This window comes from Canis aureus, chromosome 18, assembly GCF_053574225.1.
Source record: "Canis aureus isolate CA01 chromosome 18, VMU_Caureus_v.1.0, whole genome shotgun sequence".
Taxonomy (NCBI): Eukaryota; Metazoa; Chordata; class Mammalia; order Carnivora; family Canidae; genus Canis; species Canis aureus.
Window position 1 is genome coordinate 44,363,609 of NC_135628.1, and position 21,989 is coordinate 44,385,597.

Here is a 21,989-nt window from a genome sequence, read left to right on the forward strand (position 1 = left end):
CCATAAAATGGCTACTGGAAAAAATTTCAAGAAAAAGAATAAAATCTCACCAACTCTGTTTAGGATGAATTCAGGTAGTATTTTCCTGATGTTGTGTTTGAAAATACCATTTGAAAGACAGTCTCATAAATGTAAAACAAGATAATGGTGCCCGAATTTGAAACAGTTGCAAAAAAATTTTTCAGAAAATCATACTAGAAAAATCTTGGACAAAATATCTAAATATTTACTTCCAAATAAATTCATAGGCCTGGCATGTAATTATCATACTTAATATATGAAGCTGGTTGTAATCATTTTTATCAAGAAAAATATAGCAGAAACAATACATGACATGGAAGGTAACCATATTTGTCCTTGATTCTTGAATCTATGATACAAAAGCTTGTGGTAAGCAAGCTGATTTAATGCTCTCACTGATAAAACATGTGGTTTTTTTAACTGTTAAAAAAACAGAACCAAGTGTTTAATAAAATCTTTTAAAATCATTTAAATTTGTCTTATTAAGAATTCTACATTTATCTGAGGTTTAAAATGATATCAAAGAAAAGCATGAGATTTTTATATCAAGACAAAGGGCATGTGAATTTCAAAATGTGGATACAAACAGATACATAGCCACATTTCTTGATTTCAAAACAATGGTAGCACTAACTTCTGTGAGTTTTTTAAAAATTAAAAAAATAGCATATATAGTATATGAGCATAGTATACACATAAACAAACACACATACACATACACATACAACACGCATCTGAGCATGACTCATAAAATATGTCCTGAAATACAACATATGGTAGTATCCACTTTCTCTGGGGTTGATACTTAGTATATACCCTATACTTAGGGTATATCAGTCAGGACAGGGCAGGTTATATATGCTCTGATAACAAATAACTCTTTCTTACAATTTACTGGCCAAAGACATCAACATCACCAGACCTAAGTTCAAAATGGAAAGGAGGCAAGATCTTTCTATAGGAATTGGGATCTGAATATTAGAGAAGAATACAGTATTCTACTTTAGGCAAATAATACTCACATTTTCCCACTGATAACATAATAGGACTATTAAATACATAGATGAATATACATTTGCAATGACTTTTTAAAATTTTAACTCCAGTATGATTAACATGCAGTGTTATGTTAGGTTCCATGTATACAATACAGTGATTCAACACTTCCATACAACACACAGTGCTTATCAATGCACTGACTTATAAAAAAACTTGCAGTCAAGGATTTAGTAACTTCAAAGGCATGCTACAATTTCATGAACTCATTCAACTATCTCTCATCTAAAGTTATTTTTTCTAGAAGTTTCTGCCATACTGTGTATTTTTTGCCCCCTCTGAACTCTGAACATCTTATGATTTTCTGGTATGATATCTGATATACTTGGATATTTAAGTCTGAACCCCATATTTCTGTAACCCCCTAAAAGAGAATAAATCCCTGTTAAATTATAGGGTTAAATTATATGTTTAAATTAATCTTTATGACTCTGTCTTGGGTTCTCCCAATGGAGTTTGGGAGTACAACATACTTACTATGTAAAAGAAATAAAATGTGTTTATTAGGTGGAAGGAAGGATAAGCAAACAGGATTAGACAAAGGAAATGTAGGTGTGATGCAGGTCAATAAAGCCTTGGTCAACCTGGCACCAGAGCTGCCCTGCATTGAGCAGAAATGACCAGATCCAGGATGCCTGGAAGAAGGCATGGCCTCTTTAGATCCTGGAGCTGCTGAGAGGGGGAACCATTCAGGTGACTATTTCCTGTAGCTAGGAAGCAAGTCCTCCTTTAAAGGAGGATATAGACCCCATGTCTCTGAGTCTGTCACATTCTGTGTGTTTTAATGAAAATCTTAAACTCTACATTTGTTACACACACACATACACACACACAAAATCATGTCTGATGCATCTACTCTATAGAAATAATCATATTAATTTGGCAAAGATTTATAGAATTCCCACTGTAATTTTACTACAAGATATACCAAAAGAGCAACCAGCACCTGCCCTCAGAGAGACTAGATGCCCATTCATCTTACCAGATGTCTTGATGACAAATAAGAATGATTATGTTGTTCTTTTCACCCATTCCAAGATATAACTCATTTCATGGTATTTTTACTCAGGTGAAATCTGATTATATAAAAAAAAATCCTTAGTCCTTTCTTTTCTTCTAATAAATATTCTGTTACTAATCATCTTTCACCATGCCTCTTTTCCACAGCATTATTGACTTCTATTTTATTGTTAGAATTAGTATCTTTCCTTAACATACCTTCTAAATTCTAGCTAAAGACTACTCAACATTTTATTGTTCTTTGATGCTTTTAATTTCTTTATCCAAGTAAAAAGGGTAGAGAATTAGAAGGAGGAATAGAGAGAACCAACTCAATCTTCAAAATATCCCTAATTGCTAAAGTGAAGCTAACAGCTGAGATCCAAAGCTTTAAAACAAAGAGCATTTAATCAAGAGAAAAGGAAAAATCCAGAAGATGGAAAATTCTTATTTAGCAAATAGCTGCCATAACAAACTAATTTCTCAGTTTCTGAATGACCATCTTTTGGGGATTTCTAACTAGACTTGTACCTGCCAGTAGGAAAAAAAAAAAAAAGGAAATTACTCCCTTGAAGTTGGATGTTAACTGAGAACATTCATTTTCTAAAAAGGAGGTCTCTATGCAAAGCAACCAAAACCACAATGAACCCAGCTAAACAAGCAATCTATACCTTCTTAATACTTTTTTTAAGGGGGGAGGGACAGAAGGGGGGAGAGAGAGAGAATCTCAAGTAGGTTCCACAACCAGCACACAGCCCAACATGGGACTGGATCTGAGAACCCCTCAGGGTTCATGAGCTGAGCCAAAATGAAGAGTCAGACGTTTAATGGACTAAGCAACCCCCTGAGCCTCATATGTTCTTAATAATTAATTTAAAAACCAGAACCCTTCACCATTGCTTATTTTTCTATACATATACTTACTTTGTAAAAATATTCTTAATGCCTTTAAAATAGTATCAAATATATGTTTATACTTATACAGTATATCGACATCCACAATCATAACAAATTATAACAAAAAAAATGAACAAAATAACAATTAACCAACCAGTTAACAAGCAAAAATATTTTCCATCAAGACAGGACATCCTACAAAAGGCACACTCGCACTTTAGACACTGCTCTTGTGCCTAAAATTTTACTTATGGAACAATAATCTAATAAGAGTTAATATAAATATCTTCACTCCCACTAGCCTCATCACATTTGATGAACTCTGACAATTGATAAATAGCAAAGATTTATATGCCTTCAACCATCAATGTGAAAAAAATGATCTAATTACACAGTGGTTTATACAATGAGAAGCTCAAGCATTTGTTCATATTTAAACTTATTAAGAATTGATGAGATTCCAAGGTAAAGATGGAAAACTAAACATATACACCTACTTTGCATCCTCTTGAAACCCACGCCAAATTTTAGAAGCTCCAAAACAGATGGTAGCATATTTAGCATAACAAAACACAAAAAATAGATTATTTATTAACCTGGCAGAGGGGAAAGCCTAGATGTAGCCCTATTTGTAAACAGAACAACCAAACAGCTCAGGGGTTGGTGGCACCAGGACATGGGAATGAATAGGTCTATATGCAGAGGTCTAAAATGTGAGAGATTGGTTGGTTGAAAGTCTTTTCAGTAGTTATTTAATCTTTAGATCTCTTTCCCACTCTGCTTACATATATAACTGCCTCTCTCAAACCTAAAGAGGTTAAAACAGAGTGTCTGAACTGGAAAACTCAACTAGACAGGAACAGGGATACCATCCTGAAACCGGTTAATTACATGGGGTCCTAAACCCCATTCTGCTTCCAGAACAGTGGCAGCTAGACCTCTCTCCTCCAGGCAGGAGTTCAGAAGAATCTTCACTAGGAATCTTTTAGCAATGCAGGAAAAGATGGATACTAGGGTCAAGGATTTCTCAGCAAAATGGCTTCATCAGTTCCTACAGTGAAATGAATGGTAAACCAGCTACCCACTTGAAGTTCTCAACTTAAACATTGTTACTCTACCATATTTCAGTGTGACCAGACAACCAAGAACCACCAGCTATCAAACCAAAGCCTCTAATATTTACACCAGAGACTAGAACAAACTAAAAGAAAAATAGTAATTGTTTGGTAGAAACAGAGAAAATACTGTGAAGAAAACTTCAAAAAGACTAGTATTAGGGACACCTAGGTGGCTCAGTGGTTAAGCACCTGCCTTCAGTCCGGGGCGTGATCCTGGAGTCCCAGAATCGAACCCCACATCGGGCACCCTGCATGGAGTCTGCTTCTCTCTCTGCCTATGTCTCTGCCTCTCTCTCTCTCTCTGTGTCTCTCATGAATAGATAAATAAAATTCTTTAAAAAATAAAAAAAGACTAGTTAATACTTTTAGTCTTTTAGTCCTGAATACTAATTCAGGAGATAAGAAAAGATACTGCAACCTTGAAACAAGATAAGGATATTATAAAATGGAATATTTTGAGCACAAAAGGTATCTCAGAAATAATATTAAAATGTAAAGCCCTCAACAGCAGAGATGAAACACTAAGTTGAGAAAATGTCCCTGAAGGGTGGGCTAACAGGAAAATAATTAGAAAATAGAAAAAAAAAAGACAAAGAAAATTAAAAGAGCAACAATACAGGAGGTTCAACATTTAAATAATAAAAGATCCAAAGAAAAAAGAAAATGGAGGAAATGAAAACAAAATAATTTAAGATAGTTTCTTGAAACAGGAGAACATGTGTGCACTAAAAAATGCTCAACATCATTAGTTGGCAGAGAAATTCAAAGAATGAGAAGAAGAAACCATCAAACATCCACTTGTAATAAAAAAGACAGACAAGTATTGCTGAGGGTATGGAAAAACTGGAACCTCCCCAAACCCTGGTGGTTAGATGCCAAAAACAGTTTGACAGTCTTTCAAAAACTTAAAGACAAAGGTCATCAGATGACTGATGTGATATATCTATACCATGGAATACCACATTAAAAAAAAAAAAGACTGATACATATTAAAATATGGATGAACTTCAAAAACATAACACTGGGAGGGCAGCCCCGGTGGCGCAGCGGTTTGGTGCTGCCTGCAACCCAGGGTGTTCTGATCCTGGAGACCTGGGATCGAGTCCCGCATTGGGCTCCTTGCATGGAGCCTGCTTCTCTCTCTACCTCTCTCTCTCTGTATGTCTCTCATGAATAAATAAATAAAATCTTAAAAAAAAAAAAAAACACTGGGTGAAAATAGTCTACTACAAAAAGTCACATAGTAATGATTCCATTTATATGTAATGTCCAAGAAAATCCACAGAGACATAAAGTAGATTAATATTTCCCTGGGGTTGGAAAGGGAGAGAATTAAAAGTGACTGCTAATAGGCAGGGGCTTCTGGTTAGGGGGATACAATTTTCTAAAATCAAATAGTAATGATTCCAAAATTGTGTGAATATACTAAAAACAACTGACATATACACTTTAAAAAAGTGAATTCTGTTATGAGAATTGCATCTAAATGAAAATATTAAAAAAAGAAGAAGAACATAAAGACAGGAGTGTCCAAATTGGAAAGGTGCAAATGAAAATAAAACTGCATCCTGCTCTATTTTTTGCTTCATCATGAAACTTCAGAAGACTGGAAATAAAGAAATCTATTTTAACAAAAACAATGGAAACTAGCAACAATGGAGCAATCCTACTGAAATTCTAATAAAATTATTTCCAACCAAGAATTCTGTATCCAGTCAAAATGTCAATCAAACACAAGTGCAGCAGAATAAAGATATTTTCAGAAATGCAATATCTCAAAAAAAATCTTCCACACACTCTTTCCCAAGAAGCTATTAGAAACTATGTTCTCCCAAAATAAAACAACACGAGCTGGAGGAAAAGAGAGCTCCACCCTACTAGGAGAGAGTGGAAGGGCATCCCAGGAAGCCAGTGGAGGGAGGAACACCAGGCAGAGGCTTGAGAAGGCCTTAAATTAATAGTGGAAATGGAAAATGGGAAATTATTATTAATTTCAGGGAAACCAAAAGTTGAAATGAAGGGGAAAAGTAATCACAGAATACTACATGCCTCAGGTACAAATAAGATTTATATTGACATAATAATGTAAATATTGAACTTCTGATATAATCTAAGTTATAATGTCCCTACACTGAAAGGATGAGAGAGAGTAGAGCAGGATAGGATGCATTCAGTTGTTAAAAATGGAATAATGAAAAAAAAAAAAAAAAACCTAACAAACACTAACTTCAGGTTTTCCACTGTAGGAGTCAATGGGTGATGCCAAAAGATGAATAAGAAGAGGCAGTAATAAAAGAAAGTCTTATTAGATGTTCAGAGGAAAATCCAAAACAATAATCTAAAAGACTGGAAAGTAAAAACCGCTATTTTTCATAGTAAACCATGAAACTCTTTCAACTATATGCAAATGATGTATAACTCACATAAAAACAACAACCACATCAACAAAAATGAATGATTTAAACCTGGAGTGGGTTTAACATCCCTTTATCAAAGCACAAAATACGTATTAGACTAAAACATTATATAATGTTAATTATTCTTGAAATGCAAGAAATAGTAACAGCAACAATAACAACAATAAAGTGAAAGAAAATCTTCAATGGTCATTATATTGCAATGTATTTATCAAGTTACTGATTCTAAAAACTGATGAGAAGTTGCCGACACCCCATTTTGTATGATATATAATAATGTATACTTACTCACTTAGAGATAAATTTGCTAATGATTTGTCCTTCAATTACTTCATGGCCTAATCGAACATAATGTGAAGGTAATTGGAAATATTGATCCTCTTCTCTTGATCTCGGTACTTTCATCAGAGAACAACTTCAGTTCCTAAACTGGGATGTTTCTCTAATTTCTCCAAGCTGATCATTATTGCCAGTTTTATTACATCTAATCCATCCCTCTCCTGCCTCTCCACCTGTCCCCTGAAACATATTCAGTTTTCCCAAGATTACTGTTTTCTTAACTTAAGAAATATGGAAATAATTCCCGTGAGAAAAAAATCCTAAACAATTAATATGCAAAGTACATCATTTCCTTACTAAGGGAATTCTCTTTTTTATTTCTGTTCTTACCTTCCCTATGATCTCCTTCTACCAATAAAGTCTTTTCTTCAGTGTACTCTCTTCAAATATCACATCTTATTCCAGCTTCCCATTACACGCCTATAGCTTAAATGATGAAATTGAAGATTAAAGTAGGAAAAATACTTAAAAATTTAAAAAGCCCATAGAGGCATAGTGTATTCTCATTAAAGCAGTCTCATCTATAGGAATGTACTCAAAACTGTGTGTTTTTGTGGATAATTAGGGGTTTACTACAGCAACAGTTAGAGACCAGGTATACTTCATCTAAAATCATGTGAATTAAAATACTGAATTATGATTAGGACTTCCTAGTAAGGATGGCAACTATATGAGATAAAACTAGAATGCAGAGAAGGAGCACCTGGGTGGCTCAGTTGGTTAAGTGTCTTTCTTTGGCTCACGTCATGACCCTGGGATCCTGGGATTGAGCCCCACGTCAGGCACCCTGCTCAGTGGGGAGTCTGCTTCTCCCTCTGACCCTCCTTCCCACTTATGCTGTCTCTCAGTCTCAAATAAATAAATCAATAATCTAAAAAACAACAACAACAACAACAACAACAAAGAGAAGATAGGTATGATGTAACAGAAAAAAAAATAAATTAAAATCTGAGCACCCAACATAGTAAGTGAACAAATATAGTGGAAAATGACTACAAGAGACCAGAATTCCCTGTTAGATGAGAAAAAGCCATTAGGGTAAAAGACAGAAAAGAAGTTAATTGACTTTCTCCTACCAATTAGACAAAATGTGAAGTTTATAATAGAGCACTGACTGAAAGCAAGCTTGTTTCATTTTCCTTTTTTTAGTTTCTCCTTATGCTTCACAATTCTTCTACGTTACGCAGCTTGCACTTTCAGTCATCCACAATGCTAACATCTGTTCATGTTTGGCACTCGGATCTGAATGACAACCCAGCCCCCATCAGAATATAGGATCACACTATGACACTGCATAACTAGTTCTCCATACATGAAACTAAAACATCCTTAAGATTCTTCCATAAAGAAATTCTTCCATGAGTCAAATCTGGTTTTCTCACTGTTTTCACTAAAGCACAAATGTGTTCCTGTTCCCTGGTGCAGGAGGATCTGTGACAGCAGCTTATAACCCAAATGGCACATGGACTCTCTCCTAAGATCACAGTCCTCCATAGGACTTCAACATCTTTAAAAACAAAGGATATATACTTCTATCTCTAGAGCTCAAGGGATAATCCCTGGAAGAATGTTCCTGTATGTTGGAGGAGAAAAACAAATGAATGAATGAATAAAGGAAAAATGAATGCGTTATTAAATGAATGGCCATAACAAGCTGTGTTTCTGCTTCTAAAAATTATGCTAAATGAAATGAGTTCACATAACAGTTACAAAACCTTGGTCAATGCTTTGCAATGTAAAGTTGGAGTTACTTTTATTCACACTTGACACAGGAGATGATATTATGCAGCCACTGGAAAGGGCATACACAGAGTATCTGACATCTTAGTATGAATTTCCTCATCTGCAAAATGGAAGAACCTTCTACCTTCTTCATGGTTTTGGTTGGAACAACATGAAATAACATACTAAATTACATAGTTCAATCCCTTGCATAGACTACAGGTTATGAACCCTTCTTACAGCATTGGACCAACCTAGCCTCTACTTGAATACTTTAGTGATGAGACACTCATTGACACTTCAAGACACTGCATTTGATTTATAAGTAACACAAAACATTTGAATATCTTTCCCAGGTTTAAGCCAAAACTAGACTCCCCAGAACTCTCACACTGGGCTTTCTTGTCCTGTCTGAAATGTACCTGTACACATTACCTTTTCTCTATTCTCTAGTCTAATCCTCCTGAATTAGACCTTCCTGGCATCGTCCTGGGTTCCCTGTTATATACACATGATTCACAGACCTCTTGCCATCCTAGGTGCATACTCCTGTTTGCTCCAGTTCATTGGACTAAAGAAATTACTAGTCTTTTTTTCATATGAAATTAACTTCATTTTGAAGTTAACTTTCCTCCACACTGTTTTTCTTTTTCTTTTTTTTAAATTTTTTTTTATTGGAGTTCAATTTGCCAACATATAGCATAACACCCAGTGTTCCTTGTTTTTCCATATTAGCTTGGGCTTGCTTTTTTTTTTCTTAACCACATTGTTTTACAGCAATTCATCCTGTAGCTTCCACCCATTATTTCATCAGATTCTTTCTGACCCCTGATTCCATCACCCCAAGTGTTAATTATAGCTCCCAGCTACAATACACACAAATAGGTCAAGCACATCAGCACCATGTCTTCATCTAAGTCATTAATAAAAATATCAAACAGGACAAGGTCAAAGACTATGCCTTCCAGCATACCCTGATAAACTTTTCTCTACCCTAATGTCAATTCATTAATCAATAGGCTTAGGGTAAAGTTGTTATCCAGCAATAAACTGAAAGAAAAATAATCATATGACAACTGGATTTTAGTTTTTTTTCCAAGAATGTATGAGAGTCCCTGTCATAAGCTTTGCTGAAATCAAGAAATAACTCTGTTACTTACTAAAAGGGAATGAATATTATTATACTTTAATGTCCCAAAACCTAGTTTCGAATTTCACTAACATTCTATCATGTGCTTATACATCTACAGATTCAGCTTTGTTCCCCACCACCTTTTAAAAACCAACATTACGGGGATTCCTGGGTGGCGCAGCAGTTTGGCGCCTGCCTTTGGCCCAGGGCGCGATCCTGGAGACTCGGGATCGAATCCCACGTCGGGCTCCCGGTGCATGGAGCCTGCTTCTCCCTCTGCCTGTGTCTCTGCCTCTCTCTCTCTCTCTCTCTCTGTGTGACTATCATAAATAAATAAAATTTATAAATAAATAAAAAATAAAAACCAACATTACTTCTGCTCACCTTCATTCTTGATTTTTCAAAGATTATCAATGATAGTTCTATGACAATGGCAATCCTTTTCATGGTCTAGATGTCATTTATCTGGACTACATAATGAACATATTCTAGTGGATGTTCACAAGGTATTTTGGGGTGGGGAGGGGGTTGGGAAGAGCAGGGAATTGAGTAAAGTGTGTTCTGTATCTGAATGTATTCCCTGTGTTGTGAAAATCCCCTGGTTTATGAGTTTGGGTGGAAGGCAAGGCCCAGCTGCTGTTGCAAAAACCAAAAGGCTGCTCTCTCAGGGACGTGTGCAGGTTAAAACAAGGGCATGTGACCTACAGTGTCCCCTAACCAAACACAACCAACCCTAACTTAGCAGTAGGAGCTAATGACCCAAAGAGGCAGAGAGATTGTTGATGCTATTTGGACATCAACAGAGGTAATAACCTCCAGTCACCCAGGGCAGTCAGGACAATGAAATAAGAGACAGTGTCTGGAGCCGACACTCCTGGTGGCAGCAGGGTGCTCCATGGACAGTTGTGTGGCATGATTTTGGCTCCGGTCTGGTTATTCAGCTTTACACTATTCCTGCCGGTTTTTAAATTCTTCCCAGCAGATCTGTCAGGCACATGATAACCTCTCAATAAACTTTTCTGTTTAATTCAGCCAAAGAGAATTTCTGTTGCTTGCAAGAGAGAACTCTGGCTGGTACATTTATTCAGAGCAGCCAGGCCCTTTAATTCCTCCACAACAAGGCGGTTTCTGACTATCCCATTGTCTGAAGCCTGCTCTAATTGCTGTGGAGTCAGATTTGCTCTAAATCTTCTGCTTGGAAGAACATTTGCTTTGAGAGAAAAAAATAAAGACAGTAGATGGGAACTAAAGATGGAATGCAGATGAACAGATAAATAAAAATAAAGAAATAATTTTAAAGTGTGACTTAGTAGTTCTGCTTTCACTGTTGTTTGCCTTAAGTGGTAAACTATTATAATCTCTTGTTCTTCCTCCTTCAAACATCACTCACTCACGCACTCAGTCACATAAAAAATATTTGCTAAGGACCTACTATGTGCCAGACACTCTGCTAGGCACTGGAGAGGCAGCCCCTGCTCTGCTCTCATGCTCAGTCTCAAATGAAACAGCTTTATCTGAATTAATGAATTGTCTCCTTTGTTACTAGTGTTTTCTTTGCAGTAACCTTTGTTGATAGTTCCTCATCACTGTGACCCCTAATGGTGGAATACCTCAGTAGTCAGTCCATAAAATTCTTTTCCATTTTCTATGTTCATTCACTCACAGGGTGTTTTAGTTATTGACTGTGTACAACAAACTAACCCTAAACTGAGTGGCTTGAAACAACATATGTGTTACTATCTCTCACAATTCTTGGGTTACAGATTCAGAAAAGGCATATCAGGGACAACTTACTTTGGCTTCATGTGCTACTTGTGAGCCTGGAATGGATCGCCCTCCCTCTCCCACAAGATGATTCTTCAGTCACACGTCTGGCACATAGCCAGGCTGGCTGGGCAAATGGCTTGCCTGGAGTCCTATACCTTGGGCCTAATTTCACACTGTGTTGCAGGTTCTCAGTTCTCTCCCATGTCCTCTACGGCCTCTCCCTTTCCACATGGCCTCTTTCATAAGACAACCAGAATTCTAACCAGAATTCTGGTCAAGGTGCCCAAGAATACAAAAGAGAAGCTGTCAGGACCACAATGGCATTAGTGTCACTGCTGGCATGTTTCCCTGTTGGTTAGAGCAACCACAAACCCAACATAGATGAAGGGATAAGGCCTGCACGAGGGGCGAGTATACAAAAGCATGGTTCATTCGGGTCCACCAATGTGACAATTACCATACTTGCTGATCCTATACAATCCCCTTGTTAGATAACATCTATAACTCAGACAGTTTCCAAATTTCTACCCTGGATCCCTTTCCTAAATTCTAACTCATTAATCCAACTGCCTTGTGATATGTTCACCTGCACATACAACGTGCATGTCAGCTCTCACCTATTGAAATCTGAGGGGCATCTTCCCCACTCTGCTCCTCCTGCAGGCTGTCCCAACTTTCCCCACAGCAGCTCCACCATCAGAGCTGGTCAGGTCTAGATCCCTAGCTCCTGCATCTCATCTCTCGAATCCCACATCAAATGCTATCAGCTCAACCTTAAAAATGTATCCTAACATCAACTACTTGCTTCAAATATATGTGTATTCCTCCTTCACCTCCTTCAGATTTTTTTTAAAGATTTTATTTATTTATGAGAGAGAGAGAGAGAGAGAGAGAGAGAGGGGCAGACACACAGGCAGAGGGAGAAGCAGGCTCCATGCTGGGAGCGCGACACAGGACTCAATCCCGGGACTCCAGGATCACGCCCTGGGCCAAAGGCAGGCATTGATCCACTGAGCCACACAGGGATCCCCTCCTTCAGATTTTTTACCTAAATACCTCTCCTCTTCTCAGCAAGGCCTTCCCCTGATCATCCCCATTTAAAGCTGTATGTGCATGCATATGTGCACACATATTTTATCTCACAGGAAGTGGGAAAATGTTCAACTGCCCCAGGAGACTTTAATCTGGAAGCCAGAATACTGATGGAGAGCTACAGTTTTTGAGAACAGATGTGGTTTAAAATCATGCAAATTAAAGCATTCCTCATAGATTTAGAAATCAAAATGTATGAGGAAGAGAAACCAAATAATGAGGTAAATTATGTGGCAGGGAGAAAAGAAAGAACATGACTTTCAGCTGCCAGTCCCATTTTTGAACATTACACACACCTCAGACTATCATACAAAACTATGAAGATGGTTCTTTATCCTAACATCAGCCATCTACAGGGTGAGATGGGACAACAAGGAACTCAGCACAGAAGTCTTATCTTTACCCTCTCAACCTACCTGATTCCACTTTAAATTCTCTAAGCATTATTTTTTCCTCATTAATAAAAAAACTGGGTAACAATAATATATGCCTTATGTAGCTCAAAGGGCTAAAGATGGAATTTGATGGAATAACATGTATGAGAGATTGCTTTTTAGCATAAAAGTACTATAAAAATGTGAATTATGATGATTCATAAATCACTTTACATAATTTTTGGAGACACAGCTTTTTTTCATGTGTAACATAGACACTTTTTTACATAATGTTACACATTAGTTTAAACATTTACTAGTTTGCCCCACAGCAGAAGAAATAAAATGACTGCCCCAGTAATATCATGACTAGTTATAAGCTTGTTGCTTTTCTCCTTACATGTAATTATTAAATGTGCAATAAAGAGTTCTGCTACATACACTTTGATCTCACGTAATAAAAAAACAGAATAGTTAATATATATTTGATGGTAATATATATTTATATAGTTATATATACTATATTAACATTCTTATTTCCACTAATGGAATTTGTTTTAAAATTTTCAGCATCAAGTTAAATAGGTTAATGTGGCACATATTTGTCTTGGGCAAAAAAAAGAAAGAAAAAAAGAAAATAAACAAATTGCTTAACTTTTCTTTGTAAGTAGAAAAAAACTCGTGACTATTTGACTATTTTCTACTGTATTTCTCTTCCAACACTCAAACGAAAGGGTAACTATAACAATGTCTTAAACTATGTGAAACCAGATATATTTTTCAAGCTAACCAAGTCATTCTGTGGTTAAAAATGCTCCTTCACATTTGACAACAATGGCAGGAAGATAGAACTCAAAACAGACATGTCATTTGGGTCCATGAGCTGTTCCACTGAGACACAAGCACACTGAGCAGCACTTTTTCCATGTGTTCCCAACCTTGCAGCTTGTAGATTAGATCTACGCACTTTGAAAGCACGTAAGAATCTAAATTTCAGACATTTTAGAAGCTTTCCACAGTACTTAAGAGGTAGCCTATACTAGCAATATCCTATTAGCCATTGAATGGTTTTCCATGTAATTAATAGTACTCTTTCCAAAGTCATCTCTTCCAGAGCTCTTCCACATCATTAAATGTTCATCACCTATTTCATTATTCTCCCAAGGCTTTTGTGTAACCCAGAATGCCATTCATAGGAATAACACAAAGTAGATGGGCTTCAAGTTCTCTTTAAAAGCAAAGAGCAGAAATATGTTTATGCAGTATGTACACTGTCATAAACAAGAATGTTACTATATGTTAACTATCAAAATTTAAATTAAAACTTAAATAAATAATAAATAACGTTTCACTTCATGAAACTCAAAATACGTAAGAACCTAAAAAAACCCTTGAACATCTAACTAAAATCCAAAGAAAAAATCCAATACCTAGTGAATCCTAAAATTATTTTACCTTTCTTTCATATCTAAGGTTTCAATGGGCATGGTGTATGGATTTTTCTCACACTTTTAATTTTATTTTATATATTTTTAAAGATTTTATTATTTATTTGAGAGACAGAGTGCGTATGTGAGAGGACATGAGCAGAGGGAGAGGGAGAAGCAGATTAGGGAATCCAACTTGGGTCTCAATCCTAGGACCCTGGGATCAAGACCTAAGGGGAAGGCAGCTGCTGAACCAACTGAGCCATCCAGGTACCACTCTCTCACACTTTTTAACTTACTAATTCCGCCTCCTTAAAAAAAAGGATACTATTAATTACATGGAACTATAAAATCAATTTCTTTTAGAAAATAACTTTGATGTTAACAACTTTGAAATATGGCAATATCATCACTAAGTTTAGAAAACTATACATTAAAATGTTTGATATTGGGGAGCCTGCATAGCTCAGATGGCTAAGCATCTGCCTTCAGCTCAGGTCATGATCTCAGGCTCCTAGGATTGAGCATCAGGCTCCCTGCCCAGTAGGGAGTCTGCTTCTCCCTCTCCCTCTGCCCCTTCCCCTTGCTCATGTTCTCTCTCTCTCTCACTTGCTTGCTCTCTCAAATAAATAAATAAAATTTTAAATAAAATAAAATGTTTGATATTGATTTAGGGCTTGCTAAATAACAAGATTATGTGTGTGTGTGTGGGGGGTGTATAAGTAGATCCCAGTGATATAAAGGGGGCACTACTGTAACTTACACATTTGCTTTATGGAAACTTAAAACATTTCAATAAAATAAATTCTTAAATTATAAGGCTTTTGACCAGTCCACAAAACTTACTTAAACAACAAAGCAGTTCAACCGTATTCAGGATTTAATTACACTCAGGATCTTAAGAGCAGAATAAGGGAGGGTGGTAGAAAGAAAGAAGAAAATTTCCTTTTCCTTTTCTGACCAGAAGCCCAATCTAACTAAAGTTGTAAAAATAAGCAGGTGATACAACATTATAATTGGGAATCAGAGTAAGATGGGTCTTGAGTTCATTGTACTTGCTACAAGATCCTGGAAAAGCATCTAATCTCCCTAATCCTTAGTTTTCGTTTCCCTGTAAAGTGGTGATATCATAGTTCCGTGAGGCTGCTGAAAACATCTGAAATGATGGTAACTATAAAGCCTCCAGCACAGTGCTCAGCATAAAACCCAGTAAATTTTACTTGAAGATTTTTAGCATTGTGGTCATACTAGTCTTACATAATCTTTCACCTCCTCTTCTGATTCATCACTCATCAGTCCAAGCCCACAGTGGCCTCCTGTTTCCTACCCTATATCCCCCCACCTAGATCTGCTCTAACTCCCAAGGCGTTTCATGTTTTGAAATTATTATTGCCTTTCCATCACTAAGAAACATACAAGAAGAGAACAGAATGTATTTGTGCTAGATACCTTGAGGAAAGCAATCTGGCTAATCCATTAAAATACTTATGAGTCTTAATCTTCCTCAAGGTATCAGTAGATTTATAACCAACAAGCAATGAAAAGCAGTATAAAACAAAATAAAAACTTTAGGAAATATTCTGGGAGTTATTTTTATACTGGGCAATTACCACATAGTCACACTAACGCTACCAAGGAGTCCACACCTCCCCAACTCTAAGGAAAAACTCTTGCAAGATATTTCTACAGCCTGGAGCTCTTCCCCACTCCCACCACAACTCTGATTTCAGACATCCATTCAAACATTTTATGTAAACAAAACCCAGGCAAAATTTAGTTGTAGCAACAAAAAGTATTCCACCAGAGACCGCAAAAGGACAGGAGATGAAAAGAATAGAAAAAGACAAAGAAAAATGGAAAAGAGGAAGGCAAGAACAAATGGGGAAGTGAGGAAATAAAGGTGGAATGGAGACTCAAGAAGAGGCAAGGCAGGGCAATTCTACACCATGAACGACCCAAGCTTGCCTCATTCTCTAAGAGAACAGATTAAGCTATGTCTTAACTCCCCAGAGAAATTGGGAAGGAAATGTTGCCTGAAAAGTACTGCAGATGTCCACACTATTATGTGGTTGATTGACCTGGGATGGCTCCAAGGGAATTGGGACCAGGGAAAATCTCACTCATACAAAGAAAAGTGATTGTTTCAGAGTCTTATTAATCAGTTAGCAAATACTCCAGGACATGTTTAAAAGTCAATCTTAATCAGTTAGCAAATATTTTGGGACAATGAATTTCCTTCATGTGGCAACTTCCACAGAATATAAAATCATCAAATGATTTTAGCCTCACAAATATATTATTTCCTTTTAAGACTTGGAGGACATATTTTCATATGATTTCTCTTAGTTTCTCTATTAATGTTACTGATTTAGACACCACGCTCTTCTTCTTCCTTTTAGTTAACTATCTAATTTTGAGGGAGGAAATAAGTACGTTTTAGAAATCCTTCTTCCACAAAACATAAAAGTTAGTCAAGTATACTCAGAAAAATTGAGATTTAATTGCAGTATCACATCTAGATCTACTGGAAAATATGACACAAAAATCCCAATTCTAAATCAACTGAATACATTATTGACTCCAAAATCACCGATTAAACAAAAGAAATTATATTTGCATTGATGTGTGAATCTGCATCCATTCTTGGTAGCATGTAATATATTCAACTGCTCAGTTCTAGCTGTCCTTGTAGCCACATTACCATATTATTCAAATGTATCTATCATTTATATGTAAATAGAGAAGATAAATGGCTTCTTCATAAGACAACAATTTTCAAATGAAAAACAGACACAGGCAAGACATTACCAAGATAAAAATGTTGCAAATATGCATTCTATTATATATTTTTAAAAACACATGAAAACTTTTTCAAATTTTTAAAAAAGTAGTGTAGTAATTACAAAATGGGATCCTAATACATTCACAATACCAACAGCTACTCTTCTCAATAAAACTCTCCACCAATGTCATTTGTATCTTATAAATTACATGTTCTCAGATCCATCTGTGAAAATTGGGATGTTAATTATCATGGTTACATTTCATGATTCCACAGTTAAATGCTGAAGTGGTGCTACATAAATACCATATGTTTTTCTAGGAGAAACGGAGAAAGATTAATTATGAGTTCAAGTCCAAGTCTTCTAGCAGTAATACTCTCAACACAATAAGATCATTACATTGTGTGCTATGCAAATTGGAAGTTTTAATTAATAGCTGAAATACCAACTGAGGGGAAAAACTATGAAGTCTAAATTGTAAGTATCAGGCTTTCCTCCACTCAAAAAAAGAAAGAAAAGAAAGAAAAGAAAAAAAGAAAAGAAAAGAAAAGGAAAGGAAAGGAAAGGAAAGGAAAGGAAAGGAAAGGAAAGGAAAGGAAAGGAAAGGAAAGGAAAGGAAAGGAAAGAAAAGAAAAGAAAGAAAAGAAAAGAAAAGAAAAGAAAAGAAAAGAAAAGAAAAGAAAAGAAAAGAAAAGAAAAGAAAAGAAAAGAAAAAAATCTTAGTAAGAACGCTTCTGAGAAACCAAGTTACAAGTTCAAAGGGAAAAAAAAATCATTGTCTGTGAACTTCCTTTGATAGAGCGATCACTGGCTGTTTAATTCTATTTGATAAACCTGAAAACTGCAGCATATTCAAACATATAACAAATAGGTTATAAATAGATAATACATCTGATGAAAATTCAGCTTAACATTTTTCTGGATTTTTCAAAATTACACAAACCTACTAGATAAAATACTTTGGTATGGTAACCTAAATAAGAAACTCTGTCATAATACTACAAGAATTTTATTTATATTTATAAAATCAGAATTCCTTTTTTTAAAGATTTTATTTATTTACTCATGAGAGTACACAGAGAGAAGAGAGAGAGGGGCAGAGACACAGGCAGAGGGAGAAGCAGACTTCATGCAGGGAGCCCGACGTGGGACTCGATCCCCCGTCTCCAGGATCACGTCCTGGGCTGAAGGCGGCGCTAAACCGCTGAGCCACCCAGGATGCCCTAAAATCTGAATTCTTATTTTACTCACCACATATTCAAACACAAGTGTCAGTGTTTCCTTGGTGTGGATAATGTCATGAAGCAGCACAATATTAGCGTGTTTTAGTCCTTTTAACAGAGAAGCTGTAAAACAAAGACAAAGAGACAATGGGTAACTATAAACTCATATGTTTCATTATCATTTTGTCAGATGAGATACCTATTTTCCCATTTTCCAAGCCAATAACTATTCAAAATCAAGGGCAGTGGAACAGGGTTTTAATTTAGATGAAGCTCCCCCAATTATTTCACCTGTTATTTGTTATTAAGCTGTAGGGAGATTCCATTATGATTTTAATCGTTTTAAATTTGTTAAGGTTTGTTTTATTATCCAGGATGTGGTTTATCTTGGTATACATGTTATACGTATGGAATATATATTCTGCTGAAGTTGAAGTTGAGGAGTTCTATAAATGTCAATTAGATTCTGTAGATTGATGACGTCATTGAGCTCTTCTATGTACTTCCTGATTTTCTGTATAATGGTTCTGACTGAGAAAGGGTTGTTGACATCCCCAGATATAAATGGGGATTTGTCAACTTCTCATTTGAGTTCTACCAGTTTTTGTTTTGTGTGTTTTGAAGCCCTGGGGTTTACTGTTTACTGCATATACATTTAGGATTCCTATGTTTTCTTTGTGAACTAGCTCCTTTATCAGTATATAACATTTCTCTTTGTCTTTGGTAATCTTCTTTGCACTGAAGATTTTAATATAACCATTCCAGCTTGCTTTTGATGGTGTATCTTTTTACATCTTTTGACCTACTACATTGTTACATTTGAACATACAAATTTCTTATAAACAGCATATCGTTGGGTCGTGGGCTTTTTAAATTCATTCTGTCAATCTCGGACTTTTTACTGATATTTAGACCATTTAAATCTAATGTAAATATGAATATGTTGGGTCACCTGGCATTTCCATCTATTTTCCCTCGGGCATCTTGTAACTTAGTCTTCATTTCTGATTTGATTTGTCCTTTCTTCTATATCTCCCAGGAGCTAACTCATTTCATTTCATTTTGGGTTTTGTGCATTTTTCTTATTAGCTTTTGTATTCCCAATTCAAGGTGGGATTTTTAGGTTTCATATATTCAAGAGCCTGAATGAGAAAATTCACTTTAGATTACTGTAGTGTGTACAATTTTCTTAATTTTATGGTTGCTTTTTGAAAAGCATTTTTATCAGATGAAATGCCCTTGTTTTGCGTTTTCTGAGTTTTTACAGCAATTTTATATAGATGTGTTTGTTCTATTCCTATTCATTCAAGGGACTGTGTTCTTAGTTTGAGAGTCCTCTTACATAAGTTCTTCTCTCCTCTATGTAGTTATTATAGATGGTGCTGGTGGGACAAAGGGAGAGGGTTTAGTGTGTTTTGTTTCTTTTTCATTTTACAGGATCTTTAATTTCATCCTATTCTTTTTCCTTTTTACTTTCACTGCCATCTTCAAAGGGTACCCTTCTTTCCCCATATACCTGAATCTCTCCCACAGGCAGTACTTTCCAATCCCATTCACTTTCAATATTTTCTGTAGTCAGTGCTGTGAACTACATGTTCACAGTCAGTTTTCTCTTTCTGGAGTGATTCTGCTCCTTGCTCCTCTAAGTTCTCCATACCCTTCTATTCTTTTTCAGTCTCTTAAACTTGTCTGAAGCTTCCCTTGCACCACTCTGGAACCACAGGCTTATGGCATCTCCTAATGCTTTCAAAGATGTGGATCCTGTGTGTTTTTATTTGCTCTCTTTGTTAGATTTATGACTTTTGGAGAATTGTGAGTGGAAAGATTCAAGATTAGGCAGCCACCATTCATTGTCCTCCAAAACTCTTGTCTTAGATCAAGGCCTGATACATAGTAGTAACTCAATAAATTTACTGATTGTCGTTCATTTAGGTTCCCTGGTGGAGATACACACACACACACACACACACACACACACACACACACACACACACATTCTTTGAATATCCCTTGAATGAGAAAGGACCTGCTATCATCTGCAGTTCTTCCTCCTTTATCTTCCTTTTACTATGAGACCAGCACTAGCCCCTGATCTAAGTATGTTAATAGATAACACACATTCTGATATCTACCCTTTCAAAAACGTGGACAAGACCACATGGTCAATTTCAAGATCTGGGCAAGAACAGTTGATTCTGCCCCTTAAATTCCATTCCTTCCCCAACACGCTTGCTTTTTTTTTTTTTTTTAATTAAAAAAGGGAATGAGACAACTCCATCCCCCCCATCAGACTCACTGTGACAATGCTCACTGCAAATAAATAACTTTAGATTTCAATTTTTGTAAATAATGCCACAAAGGACATTACTGGGTTTAAAACATACAAATACTTCTTTTAGAATTATCTTCCTATAGTGAATTGTGAAAAATGGAATTGCAGAGTAAAAAGACATGAGATATATACAAGATGTTACTAATTGATTAAATAACAAGTGGATTTAGTCTTACATTTTTCCATCTTTGCAAAAATAAAAGAACCATAGTAGACAGGAAAATATACGTAAAAACTAATGTACCATGGAAGTACAATCTTATCAAATGATCCTTACTAAATAAGTATATGAAAATTTGATATATCATAAGCACAGGTATTTTTCTAAAGATTTTATTTATTTATTCATAGACACAGAGAGAGAGAGAGAGAGAGGCAGAGACACAGGCAGAGGGAGAAGCAGGCTCCATGCAGGGAGCCCGACATGGGACTCGATCCTGGGTCTCCAGGATCACACCCAGGCTGCAGGCAGCACCAAACCGCTGTGCCACCGGGGCTGCCCAAGCACAGGTATTAATTTAAGGTAAACTCTTCCTCATCCCTCAGTAAGATCAGAAATAAACAGAACTGTTTCCCCCTACACCAATGACCATTCAAGTAGAATACTCAAAGAATGGGAGCTACCTCTATCACTATTTAAATTAATTTTCAATTTTGGTTTTTGGTATACAATCTGAAGAAAAAAAAAGATGTTTTGCATGTGTTCTGTCAAGAACTTATAATCAATTTATTCATCAAGTATCTATCAAGAACCTAGTTACTGGCACTGGTGGCCCTGGACAAATTCTTGATACCCAGTAGTACCGGAAAACCACATCTTTAAAAAAGATTTATAACACCAAGCATGAATCCTAATGTAAACCTTGGACTTTGAGTGACAATGATGTGTCAGTATAGGTTCATCAATTGTAAGGAATGTACCACTCTGCTGAAAGATGTTGATAGTAGGGGAGACTTAGGAGTGGGGGTGGGGAGGAGGTAGGTGGTAGGAGGTAGTGGTAGGTAGGTGAAAACCTGCCACTCAATTTTGCTGTGTACCTAAAACTGCATTAAAAAATAAAGCCTATCAAAAAAAAAAAAAAAAGAGATGCACCCATGTTTTTTTTTTTCCTAAAGATTTTTTATTTATTTATTCATGAGAGGCAGAGAGAGAGAGGCAGAGACACAGGCAGAGAGAGAAGCAGGCTCCATGCAGGGAGCCCAATATGGGACTAGATCCCTCGTCTCCAGGATCCCACCCCAGGCTGAAGGCAGCGCTAAACCACTGAGCCACCGGGGCTGCCCTGCACC

The 21,989-nt window shown here is 36.3% G+C and overlaps 1 protein-coding gene across 10 annotated transcripts in view; it reads right to left on the reverse strand.

Annotated features, from left to right (window-relative positions):
• Positions 1–21,989, reverse strand: part of CDK14 (cyclin dependent kinase 14) — a 721,053-nt gene that overhangs the window by 297,641 nt on the left and 401,423 nt on the right. For all 10 annotated transcript variants that reach the window (XM_077857033.1, XM_077857032.1, XM_077857025.1 and 7 more), the window contains one exon: positions 18,396–18,490. In XM_077857033.1, the coding sequence (XP_077713159.1) occupies positions 18,396–18,490 (95 nt within the window). The remainder of the gene's footprint in view (positions 1–18,395; positions 18,491–21,989) is intronic.